The sequence below is a fragment of the Cetorhinus maximus genome, chromosome 17 (assembly GCF_964194155.1).
Source record: "Cetorhinus maximus chromosome 17, sCetMax3.hap1.1, whole genome shotgun sequence".
In the NCBI taxonomy this organism is placed as follows: Eukaryota; Metazoa; Chordata; class Chondrichthyes; order Lamniformes; family Cetorhinidae; genus Cetorhinus; species Cetorhinus maximus.
This window is the reverse complement of record NC_135895.1, coordinates 12,095,098-12,118,250: the sequence shown is the minus strand read 5'-3', so window position 1 is coordinate 12,118,250 and position 23,153 is coordinate 12,095,098. Positions and strand designations below refer to the sequence as shown.

Here is a 23,153-nt window from a genome sequence, read left to right as displayed (position 1 = left end):
TTTCTGAAATCAGGGGAGGATGGTCCTACTATGAGATTTTGTCAGCAAACTTTCTCCTACACAAAAAAATGTTGCAAACTAGAAGAAAATCTATTCTGATTGTTATATTTTGAGAGATGTGGGTGGATTGAATTAGATTTATTGAAGAAAATGAAGTATTAACTACGGGGCGATAATATTAAACAGTGTGACCCTGTAAGCCCTCCTCTGCAGCAAATACATCTGCATTAATATGGCACTAATCATCAAAACTTAAGCACAGCATATGGCCAAAACGTGTATGTTGGTGACTACATATTACACGTGTATTACCTGCCAGTATCAGTACGCCATCAAGCAAAACTCTTCCTATTTCCATCAAAGCAAATAGTTTCCCACCTTCAAAAACAGAAGGTGCCCCCTTACCTTCAGACTTGCCCAACAGTCATGTCTACTTATCCAACAAAAAGTTACAACGATCGACTCTCTAAGTGTCACCAAGACTTTTTCTTAGGCCAAAATTGCATTGCTGCTTAGCAAAGAGGCAGGAAGATTCTGCACTAATCCTGAAAATCACCCCAAAAAGCTCCAGAACAAAGAATGAACAGAGCTATTGTGACATAGAAGAATTCAAGAGTTCTATTTTAATCTAATCCTCAAACTGACCCAAAACAATCTCTAGAACCAAGAATGACAAAGGCTATTGTAGCATAACAAAAAAGATCGTAGTGAAAGCTTTCACAGCAGAATGAATGGTGCAACCTAATTAATTATGGCAAAACTCTGAACAAAGTCCATCATTGTTCACAGATTTCAGAACATTTTAAAGTCGAAAATTAATGGAAAGCAACAGAACAACTGGCATCAATGCGGAAGATGCATTTTCCAGGCATCTAGAAAAAAAACACTTAAAATGTTGACCTGTGTGGATTGGGCTATTTGTGCGAGTGCCACTGATGGGATAATCTGGTTCGCTCCATTTTTATGAAACCCTAGACCTTTAGATGAATGCAACAAATACTGCACAGTAATCCTTCACCTCCTGCAGCTAGTATAGTTCACAATCCTGTCATAAAATAAGTTTGAATTTAGATACTTTAACTAGCTATCCATTATGCATCACAAACTAATCTTTCATTACATTCAAGGTGTCTTAAAGGGGCAAGCAATTGTTAGATGTCATTCCATCATTAGCATATATCATATAAATATATAACTCCAATTTAAAAAGCTGCTTATATGGTAAATTAACAAATATATCAACTATGACTCTCGCCAAAATTAACCCATGATACAATATCAGATTAAATGTAATGATGAATTTGTGGAGAATAAGATGATTTCCAAGGGCTCACCTCCATCTTCCAGGGGCCTTTTCTGTCCACCATATCCATAGTCAGACGTATTTATTGTTGTTCCTGTATCTCCTCCAATTTTTGCTGCGATCTGTAGTAAGAACACGATCACTAAGTGGTTTTTATGAGGGGGTAAAAGTATACAAAATCATTCCTTCCCAACTGTGGATGCCGACAGGGCTGGCAGATAATCCAAAATACAGCAAGTTTTTTTACTCCATTACTGTTGATGAGCAATAAATTTTGGCCTTGCCAATGACGTTCACATACTGTGAATGAATTTTTAAAAAACCTCCAGCTGTGCTGTAGCAGGAAACAAGGGGTAGGGAAAGAAATAAACAATGGATAGGAAGGAGTTCAACCCCCAGTCTTATTGCTTTTTTTCCCCCCACAAGGTTTTCACTTTTTTTGTGTGCACAAAGTTAAAAAAGGTAATACTGGGCATTTCTCATTGCACCATTTCCACTTCCAATGCTAGTGACCACTGTAGCTTTTCCAAGTAATATTCCGAATTAAAGCTAGGAATACCCACAGATACTGGGAACTGTAGTGGGGCTAAAAGATTCCCTTTCACAAGGACATAAACCTGAGTCTCAAAATTAAAAATCTATGCTTTTGATCTAGACCAAAGAAATCTGATGAACCACAACCAAATGAAGGTCTGCTGCAAATATAAATTGATACATCCACAAACAGGTGATATGCCTAGTTTTCCTTTAACAATTTTGAAGACATTTATAAATTCCTCTTCAGGACAATCACTTACTTTCTGCTCAATAATTCTGCTGCAACAGGTAAGATGTTCAGAACAGGGCATATTAGCATGCACCATGATATATGGGAAGAATGCAGAACCAAGACAACTGTAATGTCAATAAACCAATGCAATAAGAACTTTTCATCTCTTACTGTATGTGCAACCATGGATCTACAGCTTCTAAAAATGTATCTGTGACTTTTCATACCATCTCAGTGGCATGCAGCTAAACTGTACAGAAGCTAAGCAGATATAAATACATAGGCTACAATTCTGTTTCTGCATATCATCCAATGCCAGCAAATGGTCTTTCACACCACCCACTGGCTTGAATTGAGCATGACAGCTCAAACTTGGGCATTTTAAGAGGATTTCATGGATTATCTAGCAACTTCAATCCACCCTCCAAGTTACTGTGTTAAAATTTACTCAAATCCAAACATGTTAAAATTTATTTCCAAGTGAACATTTTGAATTCAATTCATTTTGAATTATTTTCATGAATGAAAACATTTTAAGCAAATTGATCAAACTCTAATAGCTTGCCTTTTTATTTTTGAAATGTAGACACCTGCTGTGTACATAGAGGTACCAGGAGGACCAGAAAATACTACTGTGGATCATCTGTCTGGTGTTAGGGCAATTCCAACATTCAAAAAAAGATGCTGGAAATATTAAGCAGGTCTGGCAGCACCTTTGGAGAGAGAAAGAGTCAATGTTTCAGGTGAATGATCAGAACTGATGAAAGGTTATTGGCCTGAAATGTGAACTGTTTCTCACTGTCCAGATCCTGCTTGACCTGCTGAGTGTTTCTAGCAATTTCTGTTCTTAATTGAGATTTCCAGAATCTGCAGTATTGTGCTTTTGTATGTTCTAGCTTTCTTACCTTGACTGTTTTCAGTAGTGGTTGCTGAAACACTTTACATATAAAGGTAGTGGAAAAGGGCCAAATAATTATATTAAATGTAACATAATAACAAGAATCAGTAGGTCATTCAGCCCCTCGAGCCATCAGTAAGATCATGGCTCATCTCACTATGGCCTCAACTCAACTTTCCTGTCTGCCCCCTATAACCATTGACTTCCTTGTCTATCAAAAATCTATAACTCATCCCAATGATCCAGCCTCCACTGCTCACTGGGAAAGAGAATTCCACAGACGAAAGGCCTTCAGAAAAAAAAATTCTCCTCACCTCAGTCTTAAATAGGAGACCCTTAATTTTTAAACTGTGTCCCCCAGTTCTAGACTTCCCCCATAAAGGATAATGCTGTCAACAGGAAAATATGCATCAAAAAAAGTGCTTTTACAAGTTTTCATTTCTTTCCACCTGCAGCACTTGACTTGGATGAATAGAGAATGAAAAACTCTCAACTCAAAAGCTTACTTAAGGTGATGAATACCTGCAAACCTTGTTGTGGAAATACTCTGCTTACTATTTTTATTTTTCACTACATACGTGGTGCCATTGCCTACCTGCTGCAACTTTGTTGACGCCAAAACATCTGATCTCAGACGTGGTGATAGCGCACACTAGCCAAGCCATGGAACAGTTCTAAGTGAGCTAAAGCCACTCTGAAAAAAGTACGAATGACCACTCTGATCATAGGTTTGTGCTTGAATGCCAAAGCTGCTTCAATGTTCTCATGAATCTTTCAAGGCGTTAATCGCAAAAATTCTTAAAATGACAATTAAGTTCATGAATCTCTTGGCTGTAAACATATCCTGCTTTAGGAGGATGCCAAGCACTTCAGTCAAAAATGCAGTGCCGCTGTAAATGAGAGTACGTGGCAAATTTGCACTTGTTACTGTGCTTACAACAATTTTATTTCACCAGCTAAATTTGAGCATATTTTTAAAAAAATTCTCATAATTAGTCACAGACTGGACGCCAATACTAGGTTTTCACCATAATATCACTGGCTCCAAGATGGACTGAGGTAGTGAATTGACCCTAAAATACTGTTTCTGAAAGCTTGAACTTTAAGTTAAAACTTTAACTTACAAGCTTTACCAAAGTGAAAACTTTAGGAACAAAAACTTGTATTTCCATAAATGCCTTTAGCATCATAAAGTGTCCCAAGACACTTCACAAGGGCGTTATCAAACAAAATTCGACAGAAGTCATAGAAGGAAAATTAGGGCAGATGACCAAAAGGCTGGTCAAAAAGGTAGGAAATTCCAGAGCTTAGGCCCTTGGCAGCTGTTAACACCATCAACAGGGGTGCAGCGATTTAAATTAGAAATGCTCAAGAGGCTAGAACTGGAGAAGCGCAGATATCTATGGGTTGTCAGGTGAGAGGAGATTACATGACAGGGAGGGGCAAGGCCATGGAGATATTGGAGAATTTTAAAGATCAAGGCATTGCTTAACCAGGAGCCAATGTCAGGTTAGCAAGCATAGGAGTAATTGGTGAACAGGACTTCGTCAGAGTTAGGACATAGGCAGCAGAGGTTTAGATAACTTCAAGTTCATGGGCGGTAAAAAGTGGGAGGCTGGCCGGGTATGCGTTGGGATAGCTATGTCTAGAGAAAACAAAGGCATAAGTGACGGTTTCAGCATGAGATAAGCTGAAGCAGGTGATGTTACAAAGGTCTTTTAGTGATGGCGCAGGGGTGTGGTTGAAAGCTCACCTTAGGGTAAATGTAATACCAAAGTTGCAATCAGTCTGGCTTAACCTCTGACATTTGCCAGAAAAGCGATTAAGTGGCTGGGGAACAGAGTTTATGACAAGGTTCAAGGTCAATGTCTTTGGCCTTCCCAACACTCAGTTGAAAGAAATTTCTGCTCATTCAGTACCAGATATTGGACAAGCAGTCTGACAGTTTTGAGACAGTGGAAGGGTCAAGGGAGCTGGTGGTGAGGTAAAGCTGGGTATTGTCAATGTATATACGGAAACTGATGCTGTGCTTGCCAATGATGATGACAAGACGCAGCACATAGATGAGAAAAAGGAAGGAAACAAGAATAGAACCTGATTCTAACAGTGTGTGAACCGGAAGTGAAGCCATCGCAAGTGATACTACAGCTACAACTAGGCAGATAACAGTGAAACCACAGGACCGCCATCCCCTCAATGGAAGATGGTGGAGAGGTATTGGAGGAGGATGGTGCAGTCAACATCAAAGGCTGCAGTTTACCATTTTCAGTCATTGGGATCTCATGTGTGACTTTTTGAAGTGCCATTTCAGGGCTGTGGGAGTAAAAACCTCATTGGAGGGATTCAAGCATGGAGTTGCAGAAAAGATAAGTATGGATTTGGAAGGCAAAACCATGTTCGAGGAGTTTGCCGAAGGAAGTCTGAGGGGTGTAAGGGATAGGGTGATGATTTGCAAGGAAGGAGTGGGTCAAGAGCTGTTTTTTGAGGAGAGCGCTCATGGCTGCAAATCTGAAGGAGAGAGGGATAGTATAAAGCCGAAAGAACCATTAACAATATCAGCTACCATGAGAGCCAAGAAAGGAAGTGAGCAGTCATCAGTTCAGTGGGGACAGGGTCGAGAGAGTTAGAAGTGGGTCTCAAGCACAAGTTCAGCTCAGAGAGGGCATGAAGGGAGATCAGAGATAAGTAGAGAAAAATGTAAATTCAGGGTTCATGCAGAGGGAAACCTTAAGAGGTTGTTAGGCCCAGTGGACTAGGCAAAGGGGGTGAAGCAGCAGAGATAACTGAATATCACTAAGGTTTATCACAAAGATTGAGGCCATCCAAATATCGGAACAAAGGACTTAGGAGCAGGAGTAGGCCATTCGATAAGATCATGGGTGATCAGATTGTGGTCTCAACTCCACTTTCCTGTCTGCCCCATAACTCTTGACTCCCATGTCTATCAAAAATTTATCAAAATCAGCTTTGAATTTAATGACCCAGCCTCCACTGCTTTCTGGGGAAGAGAAAGCCACAGACTAACAAATCTGACAGAAAACATTTCTCATCGCAGAGTTAAATAGCAGATCCTTATTTTTTTTAAAACTGTGTCCCCTATTTCTAGATTCCCCACAAGAGGAAACATTCTCTCAGCATCCACCCTGACATTATCCTCAGGATCTTGTGTTTCAATAAGATCATCTCTCATTCTTCGAAACTTCAATGGCTACAGGCCCAACCTGTCCAACTTTTCCTCGTAAGATAACTTCCCCCCACCGTCCCAGGAACGAGTCGAGTGATCCTTCTCCGAACTGCTTCTAACACAATTATATTCTTTCTCAAATAAGGAGACCAAGACTGTAAGCAGTACTTCAGATGTGGTCTCACCAAGGCCATATACAGCTGCAGTAAAACTTCCCTACTTTTATATTCCATCTAAATTCCAAAAGAGTCCATGTGCTCCTATAACTTGCAGGTGGTGAGGATGGAAACAATAATGACCATCAACACATATATGTAAATTGGGGAACTTTTCCACATATTATTGAACAGCTGCAAGGTTGCTGGCTCTGCTACCGGGTTTCACTTCAGAGCCTCTTGAGTCCTGGGTGCTTTTCATTAGAAAAAAAATTGAGGTAATAGAGTTTTGAGCACTTCTATCATACCAGGAAAGAATGGAGAGAAACTGATTATTTCCAGCTGTTGAGGGGCGAAAGAGGGACAAAAAAAGCAGAGAATTGAGAGTAGAACGCACGAGAAAAAGGAGATCTGAGATTGTAAAATCCATTAGTGGTTGAGACAGGAACTGTTCACATGCAAGATCAATCAAGTGTTTTGCTAGGTGGGGGGTAAATACCAGCACCTATTAGGGTGATGTCGATATCTTGCACTGTAACGTTCTCCATATTTCAACATAGTTGGCAAAGAGGAAGCGGAGAAGATTTGTAAAAGTAGCTATGGACTGGGAGTTTGACTGTGCTTAAATACCCACAATCTGGTTTCTACCATGCATCTGAGTTGAGTAGTAGTGAGGGAGTAAGCAGAGGAGCATTTGTCACCAAGCGTCCCAGGTTGCAGAGGTAAGTATTTTCCAGTTTATCGATTCAAGTCTGCATTAATATAGGTACGAAATGTTTTGCATTAGGAAGCCACACATCCAGCAATTCTACATTGCTGTGAAGTTGCACAGAAGCAAGAGCCCTTCGAACATGGTCCCCATTCTTCTTAGTGCAAGGGGAATGGAATATAAAAATAGGGCAGTTATGCTGCAGTTGCACAGAGGGTTGGTGAGACCACATCTACAGTCGTGTACAGTTTTGGTCTCTTTACTTAAGGATATAATTGCATTAGCAGTTCAGAGAAGGTTCACTTGACTGATTCCTGAGATAAAGTGCTTGTCTTATGTGAAAGATTGGACAGGTTGGGCCTGTATTCATTGGAGTTTTGAAAGAATGAGAGGTGACCTTATTTAAATATATAAGATCCTGAGTGGACATGACAGGGTGAATGCTGAGAGGACATTCCCCCTTACAGAAGAGATTAGAACGAGGGAAGTTTAAAAATAAGTGGCTTCCCATTAAAGACGGAGATGATAATTTTTTTCTCTCAGGGGGTCGATCAGTCTGTGGAATTCTCTTCCCCAGACAGCAGTGGAGGGCAGAGTCATCGAATATTTTTAGATTAGTTAGATAAAATTTGGATTGACAAGGGGTTCAAAGATTATAGGGGGTAGAGAGGAAAGCGGAGTTGAAGCCATGAACAGATCAGCCATGATCCTATCAAATGGCATCCTGCTCCTAATTTTGAGTTTCTGTATGTTTATAAGTAGTTGATGGCTGCTCTGTGCCTCAACTCCCATTACCTGCCCTTGATCCACCTCTCCGTAGTCTTAACAAAAATCGGTTGATCTTGGTGTTCAACTGACAATGGCTCAGCATCCATAGTTTTACCGGGGGAGCAAATTCCAGATATCCATCACCCTCTTTGAACAACTACTAAATATCCTAACTGGAAAGAGCTTATCTGTATTCACCCTTTTTTTTTATCGTTTTAGGCATTGCAAACATCAAGACACTTGAGACATGTGTGCTGGGATGTTTTTTTGTTCACAATCAACGAGCCACAGAAACGTTTCCTTGTTGAAATTTGATTGCCAAAATCACCCAGTGGTGCCGCTCAGACTTAAAGATCAAATTTTACAGTGATTTGGGGGAGGAAAGTACGTTAGGATGGGGGTGGGGGGAAAGAGTGGCGTTTTTCTTCGACTTTTTAAATATATATTGTATATAAAAAGAAGCCCTGGCCCCCAAAAAAAGACCAGGCTTATATCACATCACCATATAGACCCCCCGTCACGACTTCACTTAGCAGCCCAGGGAGGGCTTTTCGCTTTCGGAGTGCAATCGTTGTAGGAAATCACGACACAAATCCCTCCAACCATCAGGTCCCCTTGTGTTCAAGCCAGAGGCAGGCGGGAACAGTTTTAACAAAGAGGTAGAGGTGATGCGAGATGGGGGGGGGGGAGGGGTGAACATGTGCGTTCCTCCTGGAAAAATCCATATGAAAACGGAGAGTCAGATCTGAAACAGCACCAACCAAATTGAGGGGGATGGGGTGAATAGCGCAAGTTCGAGACGACGAAGGAAGCGGTGGGTGGGATGGGGGGGAAATCAGAAGCCGATCGGCGCCCAATGCTGAATGTGCCCCCACTCTGTATGTGGCCGGCAGGCCGGGTGGAGAATGAATGAGTGCCCGAGGCCTGAGCGGGAGGCCTGGGTCTCTCCTGTTCCTGAGGCGCTGCATACCAGACCCTTCATCCCCCCCCACCCCCACCCCCACCCCACGAGGGCGATCAATCGGGGGCCCATCCCCACGCCCCGAGGCCTCCGACCCCGGGAAACGCGGCCCATTCCCGCCTCAAAGCGCCGCCAGCTGCCTCCCCCCCGAGGGCCGGGGCTTGAGTTGAGGTAATTGGTTGCGGCTCAGTCGAGGCCTCTCTGTCTGTCTCTGTCTCTCTCTCTCCATTCCCGCCCCCCCCCTACCAACCACCTCGGCCTCCATTTTATACCAGGCGGTGTGACCCACCTGCCTCGCCCGCTGAAGGGCGTCAGCGAATGCGTCGTTCTTAAAGCCGCCGCCGGCACCGCCACCACCTGCTCCACCTCCTCCCGCGCCGCCGCCGCCGCCACCACCGCCTCCTCCGCCGCCGCCACCGCTTAACGCGCTGGGCGGCGCCACTGCTGAGTATTCGGCCATGTCCCGCCGCGCTTTAACTGACTGACTGAGTTGAGAGAGTGAGGCCGCTTCAGACCCGGAGCTGCTGCAAAATGGCCGACCCGCTGAAAGAGGGAGCGCGAGAGCAGAGAGGGGGAGGGGAGGGCCGGGCCGCGCGGAACTTTCGCGAGAACTCGAGGAAGTGGGCGGGGCTTCCTTTTACATTGAGTGGGCAGGCTACCGCCTCCTGGAGTGGGCGGGGCTTCCTTCTCAATGAGTAGGCGGGGCTTCCTTCTCAATTTGTGGGCGGGGCTACCTCCCCCCATGAGTGGGCGGGGCTAGCTCCCCATGAGTGGGCGTGGCTTCTCCTAATCTCTCTCCAGACCCTTCATGATTTGGAATACCTCTGTCAAATCTCTTCTCAGCCTTGTCATCTCCAAGGAAAACAGTCCCAACTTCTCCAATCTATATTCATAACTAAAGTTCCTCATCCCCAGAACAATTCACGTGAATCTTTTCTGTGCTCTCTCCAATGCCTTCACTTCTTTTCCATGATGAATGCAGTATACCAGCCAGTGAAGTGACATACACCTCACAACCCCAAGGCTACCACATTTCAAAAACAAATTGCAACTAGAAATCAGTAGTTCTAATTGCCATCTGATTATGGGATTATTTTAAGGTGAGAGGAGAAAACTTTAGAGGAGATGTGCGGGGCAAGTTTTTTACGCAGAGGGTAGTGAGTGTCTGGAATTCGCTGCCAGAGGAGGTGGTGGAAGCAGGTACGATAGTGGTGTTTAAGAGGCAGCTTGACAAATACATGAATGGGATGGGAATAGAGGGATACGGACCCCGGAAGTGCAAAATGTTTTAGTTGACGGGCAATATGATCGGCACAGGCTTGGAGGGACGAAGGGCCTGTTCCTGTGCTGTACTTTTCTTTGTTCTTTGTTCTTGTTCTTTGTACCAGGAAACTGTGCCCATGTGTCTTGATCTTACCTCACACATCACAAACCCCTTTCTCCTCCCAACCCATAACATTATCATTAAATTATCTGGCTACATATTGAAAATACCATCAAGCCACTATTCGCAAACACAAAAGTTAACTATACCCAAAAATTAACTATACCCAAAAATTTACTATACACATATACTATTCACCTTCCACCAACCTGTATAATTCAGCTACCCACAGAATACTCCATCACCAACCTTACCTTTTCTTCTTTTCCTCCCTCCTCCCTTTCCCCGTCTCTGTATTTTCTCTAACTTTTCCCAGTTCTAACCTGACCCATGAGTTTTTCCAGCAATGATATATCTTTGGGTTTATCATATGGTTGTATATGTGCATAAATCATTGAAGGTGGCAGGACAAGTTGGGAGAGTGATTAATAAAGCATACAGAATCCTGGGCTTTACCAACAGGGATATAGAGATCAAAAGCAAGGAAGTTATGTTAAACTTGTATAAAACACAAGTCTGCCTCAATGGAAGTATTGTATCCAGTTCTGGGCACCACACTTTAGGAAGGATGTGAAGGCCTTTGAGTAGGTGCAGAAAAGATTCATGAGAATGGCTCCAGGGATGAGGAACTTCAGTTCAGTAGAAAAATTGGAGAAGTTGGGATTGCTTTCCTTGGAGGAGAGAAGTTAGAGGTATTCAGAGTCATGAGGCATCTGGGCAGGGTAGATGGGGAGAAACTGTTCCTATAGGCGGAAGGATTAAGAAGCAGAGGGCACAGATTTAAGGCAATTGGCAAAAGAAGCAATGGTAACATGAGGAAAACCTTTTTTCACGTAGTGAGTGATTAAAGATCTTGAATGTGCTGCCTGAGAATGTGGTGGAGGCAGGGTCAATTGAGGCTTTTAAAAGGGAATTTGATCATTATCTGCAAAGGAAATATTTGCAGGGCTACGGGTAAAAGGCAAGAGAATGGCACAAGGTGAATTGCTCCTTCAGAGAGCCAGCACAGACATGAATGAAGACAGGATGAATGGCCTCCCTCTGTGCTGAAACCATTATATAGTTTGATGGTCCGATGATCAGATTTCCAATATCTCTCATGTTTTGTCTTTGCATTAAATTTGGAGTTGAGTTTAATTCCTTTTGAGGCAAGAGATTGGAATCATTTGAAACATGATGCATGAGCTAAATAGACAGAATAAAACATGCAACCTGTGACGGGTGAACATGGTTCAGTGGTCCGGATGGATGAAGCTGATTTCTGCAGCTGGGGGCAGCAGCCTCATCTGTTCTGTTTGCAGCTCTTTTGTTCTCTGCGTTCTCGCGCTAACTGAGGTGCTAGGAAGCTCCCTCTCCCAGTCTTTCTCTGGATCACTTGAAAACTGCCCAAGGTGAATTTTTTTCTCTCTCGAGAGCCTATTTTTAACCCTTCTCAGATGGCTGGTTTACATATGGGTTACGAGATCCAACCTTCTCAGGAATATGTGTGCTAGAGACATATCTTTGGCAGAGATAACAGGCCTGTCTTGTGTTTTTCAGCCAGCAAGTTGCTATGGAAGCTTTCTTCATAGAATTTCGATAATGTTGAATAAATTTCTTAAGATTGTATGCAGTGATTTCTTATACTGAGGCGAATAGGATTAAATTATGAGGACAGATTGCATAGATAATTAAAAACAGAAAATGCTGTAAAAGTACTCAGCAGGTCTGGCAGCATCTGTGGAGAGAGAAACAGAGTTAATGTTTCAGGTCTGTGACCTTTCGAACAAAACTGGAGAAAGTTAGAAATGGAATAAGTTTTGGGCAAGTGAAATGAGGGAGGGTGGGAAAAAGAAGGAATAGATCTTTGATAGGGCGGAGGGAGGGCAGGAGAGATGAAATGACAAAAGGGCTCATGGTGCACAACCAAAGGGAGTGGTAATAGGACAAGATGTGACTAGAGGAGATGTGAAAGGCAGTATGGTGTAGTCGTAGAGTTTGGTACGTTAATGTGGGTCTGAGTACAGTACCCCCCCCACACAGTGATGTAAGAAGGCACATGACCCAGAGCCAGGGTCAGTCTAGAGATTGTAAAGACCTAGGATGAAGTCAGCTCCATACCTGCACCCTCTGCCGTATATATGTATATAGTTATGAGTTGTTCATGAAGACTTGCTGTTAATACACTCAAGAATACGAAGCCTACTTCTTGGTGTCCAAAGCAGGATTCTACATGGTGGCAGTGTACAGATCAAAAACCCTTATCCTCACAAGAACACAAAAAAAAACTAAGAAAAAGGACACCTTCAATGGATTCTGAACTGAAACAAACTCCCAACTGAAGCTACAGATGCAGAGAAAATTCACCAGAAAGAAAATGCTCCAGAGAGAGAAGAGCCTGGAAGCAAAAAGATAGAAGCTTTACTCCAGCATAAGACTCCACTGAATCTCCCTTGGAAGTCCAGCTTCAGCAAGCAGAGTTCAGTCTGCAAGGGTGGGATTTTTTTTTTTAAATTCCAGGCCGGCCATCCCTGAGAAACCCCTTTTCATTCATTCAGTCAGAAGTGCCACTTGAAAGAAAGCCGTCGCTAATCCTTGACTCCACGTCTCAACAAGTGGCTCCCGAGTTCAGCAGAGAAAACAATAATTAACAATTAATTTCATCTACTTTGGGTACCTGGCGACTGTCCGATTTCATAGACAGCACTCAGACTCGCAATGCTACATCACTGATTAAATTAAGTCGGCAGCCAGCTGACTCTTAGAGCCACTGCCGACCCTTCTTCAGGCAGAAGTGCTCCATCGCCATTTTGGAAAGCCTGCCAACACCCGACAATCGCAGGAAGATCCATTGTTTGGCAGTGAACGGTGACACCATCGTGGGAGCCTGTAATCTCTTAAAGCTGCACCCACACTTTTAAAAAATCTTCAAAGTGGATCACAATGCCACACCTCCAGCTCCGCTGGGATTCACTCACAGCCCAGACCAGTGACAGAGTTGGAGTCTTTGGGGGAAAAGATTTTTAAGATACAGCATTGCTACAGATCTAAATAAAATAATAAATCAGAAGTAGAAAAAGTCAATACACTTATTTACTCGATTGGGACAATTGTAGATGACATCAATGCACAACAAGCAAGATGATGTTTTAAAATCCTTTGATGTTTTTTCAACCTGAGATCCAATAAAGTAGTGGAGAGAGCCAAATTTAATAAGAGAGTCCAACTGCCGGGGAAAACCTGTTGATTCCCTTATAAACGCTCTCGACAGGCTGGCAGAGGGATGTGAATATGGCAATTTAATGTCTGAGCTCATCCGAGACAGAATCGTGCTGGGTGTTGCAGACAATTCACTCTCTGACCATCTACAAGTTGAAGGTGGTCTTCGTCTAGACAAGGCAATCCAGTGAGTTAAACTATCTGAGCTACGTGAACAACACAGGACTGTCTTATGGAGAGAGAACACTACTTGGGGCAGAAACCAACCCTCAGTCCACCATATCAGGTCACAGAAACACAGGGACCATCCAAGTCAAGGAAAGCAACTCCTGAACCGTCCAGCAGAGTGACCTTGCCAGTGCTACGGTGCAAAACACCCTCGCAGGAAAGATCAGCATCCTGCAAATACAGCCCAATGCTTCCACTGAAGTCAACAGGGACACCAGCCAACAGGTGCAAGTCATAGCCCCAGTACTGCACAGGCATCCCAAAGGTCATCCACGAGGCCAAGACTGAAAACCCTGAGACACTCAACCATGTTTCTTGGGTGACATCAGAGAATGTGTCTCTTCATTTTGAAATGCTAACATCCTGGTAAATGGTCATCCAACAAATTTTAAATTAGATCCAGGTACCAGCGTGGCAGTCCTGTCAGAACATACGGACATATGAATTAGGAGCAGAAATAGGCCACTCGGCCCCTTGAGACTGCTCCACCATTCAATAAGATCATGGTTGATCTGATTGTAACTTCAACTCCACATTCCCGCCTACCCCTGGTAACCTTTCACCCTTCTTGCTTATCAAGAATCTATCTACCTCTGCTTTAAAAATATTCAAAGACTCTGCTTCCAGTACCTTCTGAGGAAGGGAGTTCCGAAGACTCAGTACCCTCTGAGACAAAACATTTCTCCTCATTTCCGTCTTAAATGGGCGACCGCTTATTTTGAAACAGTGATGCCTAGTCCTAGATTCTCCCATAAGAGGAAACATCCACTCCACCCTGTCAAGACCCCTCACAATCTTATATGTTTCAATCAAGTTGCCTCTTACTTTTCTAAACTCCAGCGGATACAAGCCTAGCCTGTCCAGTCTCTCTTCATAAGTCAACCCTCCCATTCTAGGTATTAGTCTAGTAAACCTTATCTGAATGCTTCCAATGCATTTACATCCTTCCTTAAATAAGGAAACCACTACTGTACACAGTACTCCAGATGTGGCCTCACCAATGCTCTGTATAATTGAACTACAACCCCCCTACTTGTGTATTAAATTCCCCTTACAGTAAATGATAACATTTTATTAGCTTTCCTAATTACTTGCTGAACCTGCATACTAGCCTTTTGTGATTCATGCACTAGGGCACCCAGATCCCTCTGCATCTCAAAGCTCTACAATCTTTCGCCATTTAGATAATGTGCTTCTTTTTTTATCCTTCCTGCCAAAATGGACAATTTCACATTTTCCCACATTATATTCCATTTGCCAGATCTTTGCCCTCCCATTTAAACTATCTATAGCCCTTTGTAGCCTCCTTACATTCTCTTCACAACTTACTCTCCGACCTATCTTTGTGTCATACCTTCGGTCCCTTCATCCAAGTCATTTATATAAATTGTAAAAAGTTGAGGCTCCAGCACTGATCCCTGTGGCACACCACTCGTTACCACTTGCCAACTAGAAAATGATCCATTTATGCCTACTCTTCGTTTCCTGTTAGCTAGCCAATCTTCTATCCATGCCAATATGTTACCCCCTATACCGTGAGCTTTTATTTTCCACAATAACCTTTGATGAGGCACCTTATCAAATGCCTCCTGGAAATCTAAGTATGGTACATTTGCCGGTTCTCCTTTATCCACAGCACATCTTACTTCTTCAAAGAACTCCAATAAGTTGGCTAAACACGATTTCCCTTTCACAGAACCATGTTGGCTCTGCCTGATTACCTTGATTTTATCTAAGTGCCCTGCTGTAATGATAATAGCTTCTCACATTTTTCCTATGACAGGTGTTAAGCTAACTGAACTGTAATTTCCTTTTTTCTGTTTCCCGCCATTTTTCAATAAAGGAGTTACATTCACTAGTTAAAGGAACTTCCCCGAATATAGGGACTTTTGAAAAATTAAAATCAACGCATCACTATCTCACTGGCCACTCTTTTTAAGAGCCAAGGCTAAATTCCATCAGGATCCTGGAACTTGTCAGCCTGCAGCTCCTAAAATTTTCTCAGTATCACTTCCCTGGTGCTTGTAATTTTCTTGAGTTCCTCCCTCCCGTTCATTCCCTGATTTACAGCTATTTCTGGGATGTTACTTGTATCCTCTATAGTGAAGAACGGTACAAAATACCTGTTCAATTCATCTGCTATCTCCTTATTTTCTATTATTAATTCCCCAGACTCACTTTCTACAGACCAATGCTCACTTTGTTGAATCTTTTATTTTTTAAATATCTATAGGAACTCTTAGTATCTGTCTTTATATTTCTAGCTAGCTTTCTCTTGTACTCTAATTTCTATCTCCCTATTAATCTTTTAGTAATTTTTTGCTGTTTTTTATATTCTATCCAATCTTTTGACCTGCCACCCATCTTTGTGCAATTGTATGCTTTTTCTTTAAGTTTGTCACTATCTTTAACTTTTCCAGCTAACCACAGATGGTGGGTCCTCCCCTTGGAATTTCTCTTTCTCGTTGGAATGTATCTATTCTGTTTATTCTGAAATACCTCCTTAAATGGCTGCCACTGCATCTGCATTTACCTATCCCCGAACCTAATTTCCCAGTTCACTTTCTCTAGCTCTGTTTTCGTGCCCTCATAATTGCCTTAATTTAAGCTTAAAATACTAGTCTTAGGTCAACTCTTCTCTCCCTCAAACTGAATGTAAAATTCAATCATATTATGATCACTACTACCTAAGGATGCCTTCACTATGAGGTCATTAATTAATCTTATCTTGTTGAACAATACCAGATCTAGTATAGCCTGTTGAGGAACCATGGTTCCAAAGCCTTTGGATTCAAACGATAGACAATCCACTTTATAGAGCATGGGGAGTCTGACTCCCAGTCACCGGCATGAACCTTGAGCCACTGAGGTAGGCAACAAAGAGACCTTTGAGCTGATGTATGTTGTCCGGAATCAACCTTTCTCTCTTCTGAACCGGGATGTCTGCGTAGCCCTCGATCTCCTCCAGACGGCAGATCTCAAGACTATTACTGTCATTAGCCAGCCAGAACAGCACAGTCCTGAGTCCTCAAACACTAAAGAGTGCTCAAACTCTGATTTCACCTGCAATCTTTCTCTTTTTGCTGATTATCGTTATTTCATTATTTCAGGTCCAGGAAAGTCCCCAGTGGTCAGACCAACCCACCGTACACGAGATTATCACAGCTCTGGTGGAAGTGGTACCAGAGAAGGATCAATAGTCTGTGGAGCCTCTACCTCCAACTACAATAATAGTACAGTTGGTACTAATGTGCACACCCGGCAACTTCCAGCCAGCATGCCAAAACCACCAGGAATGCTGGAACCTCATAGCAGTCTCGCACCATCGACAACAAAAAATCAGAGGTGAGCATGCTACTCAATCTTCTTGCCACAGGAAGGCCCTTCCTAGCCTTAGAGAGCTTCCCAATGGCCCAAACAGAAAAAGAAGAAAAGGCACCACCAAGCAGAAGAATATCATATTCTTCCACCCCGCAAGAAACGATCAAGAGTTACAACAACCATGCACTGCCAAACCAGCCAGACCAGCCAGGCGTGGTTTACCATCAAGCAATGGAAGAAACGGATGAAACCATACCCAAATGCCAGTCTAACCTCCAAGCCAACAACAAGGACCAGAACCACCAGAGCCTACCACTCTCCCGACAAAATGGCGAATGAGATGTGAAAGGTTGTAAGGCCTCCAGACTACCTGAACCTCTATTTTCAAAGACTTGAAGGGGGGAGATGGGATAGCGACAATGTTGTTAATGTTAATACTGTAATAGCAATAATGCTGGAACACCATTAAGGTTGCAACAATAAGGTAACTGCACAAGACTTATAACAATGTAAGACTTGAAGTAAACTAAAGTAATTATATCCATGGACAAAGACTTGGGGAGAGATGTAGTAGCAAGATCTGATACATACAGGGTTAATGTGGGACTGAGTACAGTACCGCCCACACAGTGATGTAAGAAGGCACATGACCCAGAGCCAGGTTCAGTCCAGAGATGGACAGAGATGTGGTAAAGACCTAGGATCGAATCGGCTCCATACCTGCACTCTCTATATGTATATAGTTTTGAGTTGTTAACAAAGACTTGCTGTTAATATACTCAAGACTGTGAAGCTTACTTTATAGCGTCTGAAGCAGAATTCTTCAGATAGCTACCATCCAAATGCAAAAAAAAAGAAAAACAAAGAGAGAAAAAGAAACTTTTTCTGATTTCCAGCATCTACAGTATTTCGTTTTTGCATAGACTAAGCTTGAAATCCCTGGAATATGGAAGATTTAAGAGGTGATCTAATTAAGGTGTTTAATGATCGAAGGAGCTGATAGGGCTGATGGAGCAAAGTGAGAGAGTCTAGAGCAAGGAGGCATAGCACTAAAACTAGGGCTAGGCCATTCAGGTGTGAGGACAGGAAGCACCTCATCACACAAAGTACAGTGGAAATCTGGAACTTTCTCTGCCCCCACCGCTGTCCCTCCCAAAAACGTTGTTGAGTCCAAGAGTCAATTGAGATTGATCAGTAATTGTTAGGTAAAGGTTTTGCAGATTTTAGAATCAAGGCGGGTCAGTGGAGTGACAATACACCTCAGCCACAATCTAATTAAATGGCGACTCCTGTGCTGATTTTCTTTGGGATGATTCTGAGATGTGATGAGATGAATCTTTCTGCTCTGAGTAGATAAGGGGTGGTGTGGTGGTGGGGGGTGGTGGGGTGGTGGGGGGAGGGAGCAGGGGAAGTGCTTGGATCCAAAATTGGCTCAGCAACAGTTTAATGGTCGATGTTTTTGTGAATGGAAAGCAGTTTCCAGTAGTATTCCACAGGGCTCTGTGTTGGGGCCCTTGCTTTTTGTTGTATGTATTAATGATTTGGATTTAAATGTGGGAAGCATGATTGCGAAATTTGCAGATGATACAATAATTGGCTGTGTAGTTGATAGTGAAGAGGATAACTGTCGACTCCATAGTTATATCAGTTGGTTGGTTAAGTGGGTGGAAAAGTGAGCAATGGAATTCAGTCTGGAGAAGTGTGAGGTAATGCATTTGGGGAGTGCAGACAAAGCTAGGGAATACAGAATAAATGGAAGGATATTGAGAAGGGTTAAGGAAGTCAGAGAGCTTGGAATGCATGTCCACAGGTTCCTTGATGGTGTCAGGACAGCTGGATAAGGTGGTAAAGAAAGCATATAGAATGCTCTCCTTTATTGGATGAGGTATTGAATACAAAACCAGGGTGTAATGATGGAACTGGTTGGGTTGGTTAGGCAACAGCTGGAATTTCGTGTACAGTTCTGGTCACCAGATTACAGAAAGAACATAATTGCTCTGGAGAGGGTACAGAGAAGATTTGGAAAAATGGTGCCAGGGCTTGAAAATTGCAGCTATGAGGAAAGTTTGGATAGCCTAGGTTGTTTTCCTTAGAACAGAGGAGGCTGAGGGGTGACATAATTGAGGTGTATAAATTTATGAGGGGCCTAGATAGGGTAGACAGGAAAGACCTATTTCCCCTAGTCAGTTCTCCTGGCGCCTTGGTCAATATTCCTCCCTCAGCCAGAACTATTAAAAACAGATTAAGTGGGCCATTCATCTCGTGGCTAAATTTGTTGGACCGTGCCGCGTATTTCCAGCATTTTCTGTTTTTATTGCAGTTTTCAGTATTTTGCTTTTGTACCACTTAGTCATCCCTTGCTAAGTATCACTATTCTTGACTAATATGTTGTGAAGATTTGATTCATGCCATTGCCTCAGTTTTATTGGTCCCAGCAATTTGAAAAAGCATTGCTGCAAGGCAATAGAAAACCAAAATACAAAGGATTTTAATCTCATAACTCCCAGACTAGATCCACAACGACGTCAGAATCACCACTCCCAGTATCTGTCACTGGTACTCTGCCCCTAAGCTGATTACAGTACAGCTTATACAGTTTGAGGAAAGGACCTTGCAAGAGGTTATGAACAAACATTAGGCTCCACTCAGCAGGTTTATTAGGGGGTGTAGTTAACTAAAACCGCTAACACCCTTTCTACTTACGTAAACGTTTTCTGATGAAAGGTCATCCTCCTGAAACGTTAATTCTGTTTCTCTCTCCAGAGATGCTGCCAGACCCGCTGAGCATTCCCAGCGCTAGGAATGCTCAGCGGGTCTAGCAGCATCTCTGGAGAGAGAAACAGAGTTATCGGCTGGGATTTTCAGGCCCTACCCGCCCCGGGAATTGTCGAAGGCGGGACAGAAAATTTGACGGTCACGGGACTGGACATCCCTGCCCATCGTTTCAGGCTGTTGACCTTCCATCGGTTAATAGGCCAGCTTGCGGTGCAGTTTCTGCTTTAAGTCCATGCGAACTCTATGGCGTAGTTTAGATGTGAAATGACCCTAATTAAATCTAGGCATGTGTGGTGCTAGCCTCAAGCCTCACTCTGTTTCCGCTTTACAGCCACTGCATTTTAAGAAAGAAGAACATCTTGGACATTTTTTTGTAAATGGTGAGAGACTCCATCCCTCGCTTTGGCAAATGACCAAGGGATCTAGGAGTTGTTGTACACAAATCATAGAAAGTTAACATGCAGATACAGCAGGCAATTAGGAAGGCAAGTGGTATGTTAGCATTTATTACAAAGGGATTGGATTATTAGAGTAAATAAGTCTTGCATAGTCGTATAGGGGTAGTGGTGAGACCACAGCTGGAATATTGTGTATTGTTTTGGTCTCCTTACCCAACAATTGATATATTTGCCTTAGAGGGAGTAGAACGAAGGTTCATGAGACTGCTTCCCAGCAAGAGGAGATTTTTCTATGAGGAGAGATTGAGCAGACAAGGTCTATATTCCCTTTAAAAGGATGACAGGTGATCTCATCAAAGCATAAAAAATTCTTTAGGGGCTTGACAGGTTAGATGCTGGGTGGATGTTTCCTCTGTCTGGGAAGTTAAGAACTAGTTTCAGAATAAAGGGTTGGCCATTTACATAGGATTACATGGGATATACGGCACAGAAACAGACCATTTGGCCCAAACAGTCCATGCTGATTTTTATGCTCCACTTGAGCCTCCTCCCATCTTTTCTCATCTAAATCTACCATCAACCCTGAATTCCCTTCTCCCTCATATGTTTGTCCAGCTTCCTCTTTAATACATCTATACAATTCACTTCAGCCATTTTCAGTGGTAGCGAGTTCCACATTCTCACCACTCTGAGTAAGGAAGTTTCTTCTGAATTCCCTATTGGATTTCTTGGTGGCTATTTTATATTGATGTCCTCTAGTTATGCTTTTCCCCAGAAGAGGAACCATTCTCCCTGTATCCACTCTTATCAAAACCTTTCATCACTTTAAAGACCTCCATTAGGTCACCCCTCAGCCTTCTTTATTCAAGAGACAAGAGACCTGCCTGTCAATCCTTTCCTGACATATATGCTCAAGCACTTCGGGTATCATCCTTGTAAATCTTCTCAGTAGACTGCGGTGAGGAGAAATTTCATGGCTCAAAGAGTTGTGAACCTTTACAATTCCCTACCACAGATAGCTGTGGATGCTCAATCGCTGAATATATCCAAATTAAAGATCGACAAATTTTTGGACAATAAGAGAATAGATAGTGTGGGAAGGTGCATTTGAGGTCGAAGATCAGCCACGATCTTACTTAATGGTGGAGCAGACTTGAGCAGCTGAATGGTATGCCCTTGTTCTTATTTCTTATGTTCTTATAAATAAAATACAGGCAAAGATCCTGGAGGCTCATGTAAAAAAAAACCCAAAATGTGACCTTTTTTTCAGTCTCTGTAAGTCCTGAACAATAAATTGACATGTTTGATACTCATTATAGAACCTAAAGAGAAACTTTGACAGGTAATCATAGTAACAGCTCAAATGGCAAATCACAAATGACATCCTGTGTGGCTGTCACCACGGTAAAAACTATCACTCCTCGTCCTTCTTGATCTGGCTGCAGCCTTTGATATGTTGACCACACCATCCTCCTCCAACACCTCTCTGCATTGTCCAGCTGGGTGGGACTGCATTGGCCTGGTTCCATTCTTTTCTATTTAATCATAGACATCACTTGCGATGGCTTCTCTTCCTGTTCCTGCACCATTACCTCTGGCGTCCCACAAGGAGCTATCCCCTCCCCTATTTCTCATCTACATGCTTGCCCTCGACAATATCAGTTGAAAACACAACATTCGTTTCTACTAATAACACCCAGCTCTACCTCACCACAACCTCTCTCGACCCCTCCACTGTTGCTAAATTTTCAGACTGCTTGTCTGACATAGGGCTTGGGCATAAATTTCCTCCACCTCAGTTTTGGGAAGACTGCAGCCATTTTTTTCCGGCCTCACCACTCCTCCATGGCCATCAACTTCATCTCTCTCCCTGGAAACACTCTGAGATTGAACTAAAATGTTCACAACTTTGGTGTAATGATTGGCCCTGAGGTGGGCTTCCTACCACATATCCACACCATCAGTAAACTGCCTTCTAGGTTCAGCTGTAGCTCAGCTGGTAGCTCACTTTCCTCTAATTCACTATGTTTCAGGTTCAAGTCCCACACCAGGCCTTGAGTATAAAACTGAAGGTTGAAGTACTGAGGTGGGTGAGTGATGCACTGTTGGAGGTACTGCCTCACAGATGAGAGGTATAACCAAGGCCCCATCTGCCTCCTTGGTGAATGTAAAAGATCCCATGATACTATTTCAAAGAAGAACAGGGAGTTATCTCTAGTGTTGTTGCCAATATTTATTCCTCAATCAGCAACACAGAAACCGATTATCTGGTCATTATCACATTGTTGTTTATGGGAGTTTGCTGAATATAAAGTGTTGGCTGCTGTATTTCCTACAACAGTGACTAAACTTCAAAAAATACTTTTGTGTGAGGGGACTAAGACCCTGTATATTTTTATAAAATAGATATAGATATCCTCATATTTCACACCAGGCAAAGACCTTTTAAAATGGCTGAATCCATGTCCATCTTTGGAGAGGGTACAGAGAAGATTTAGAAAAATGGTGCCAGGTCTTGAAAATTGCAGCTATGAGGAAAGATTGGATAGCCTAGGGTTGTTTTCCTTAGAACAGAGGAGGATGAGGGGTGACATAATTGAGGTGTATAAAATTATGAGGGGCCTAGATAGGGGAGACAGGAAAGACCTGCTTCCCCTAGTCAGTTACCAGAGGACATGGATTTAAGGTGATTGGTAGGTGAATTACAGGGGTCATGAGGAAGAACTTTTTCACTCAGAGGGTGGTGGGAGTTTGGAATTCACTGTCTAAATTGGTGTTTGAGGCTGAAATGCTCAACTCATTTAAAGGGCACCTGGATATGCACCTGAAATGCTGCAGTCTGCAAGGCTACGAACCAAGTGCTGGAAAGGGGGATTAAAAATGAACGGCTAATTTCTTTTTTCTCTTTTTATGGCCAGAGCAGACACGATAGGCAGAATGGCCTCTCTCTGCTCCGTAGCTTTTTCTATGGTTCTAGGCAACTCTCCTACTAGGTTACTCTCACTTTCTCAAGCTGGCTTCATCATCAGATAAGGTTCCCAGCCTCCCTAACACAAGAAGCTTTACTCAAAACAAAAACAGAAACAGAAATACCTGGAAAAA

The 23,153-nt window shown here is 42.8% G+C and overlaps 1 protein-coding gene across 3 annotated transcripts in view; it reads right to left on the bottom strand.

Annotated features, from left to right (window-relative positions):
• The window catches only part of fubp1 (far upstream element (FUSE) binding protein 1), a 37,330-nt gene extending 28,028 nt beyond the window's left edge, over positions 1-9,302 (bottom strand). For 2 of the 3 annotated variants that reach the window (XM_078560701.1, XM_078560703.1), the window contains exons 1-2: positions 9,037-9,301; positions 1,335-1,425 (exon numbers count right to left, since the gene is read on the bottom strand). In XM_078560701.1, the coding sequence (XP_078416827.1) occupies positions 1,335-1,425; positions 9,037-9,207 (262 nt within the window). In that variant the 5' untranslated portion in view covers positions 9,208-9,301. Of the gene's footprint in view, positions 1-1,334; positions 1,426-9,036 lie in introns of all 3 variants that reach the window. The other variant, XM_078560704.1, reaches the window with a different exon arrangement.
• Between the last annotated feature and the right edge of the window lie 13,851 nt (positions 9,303-23,153).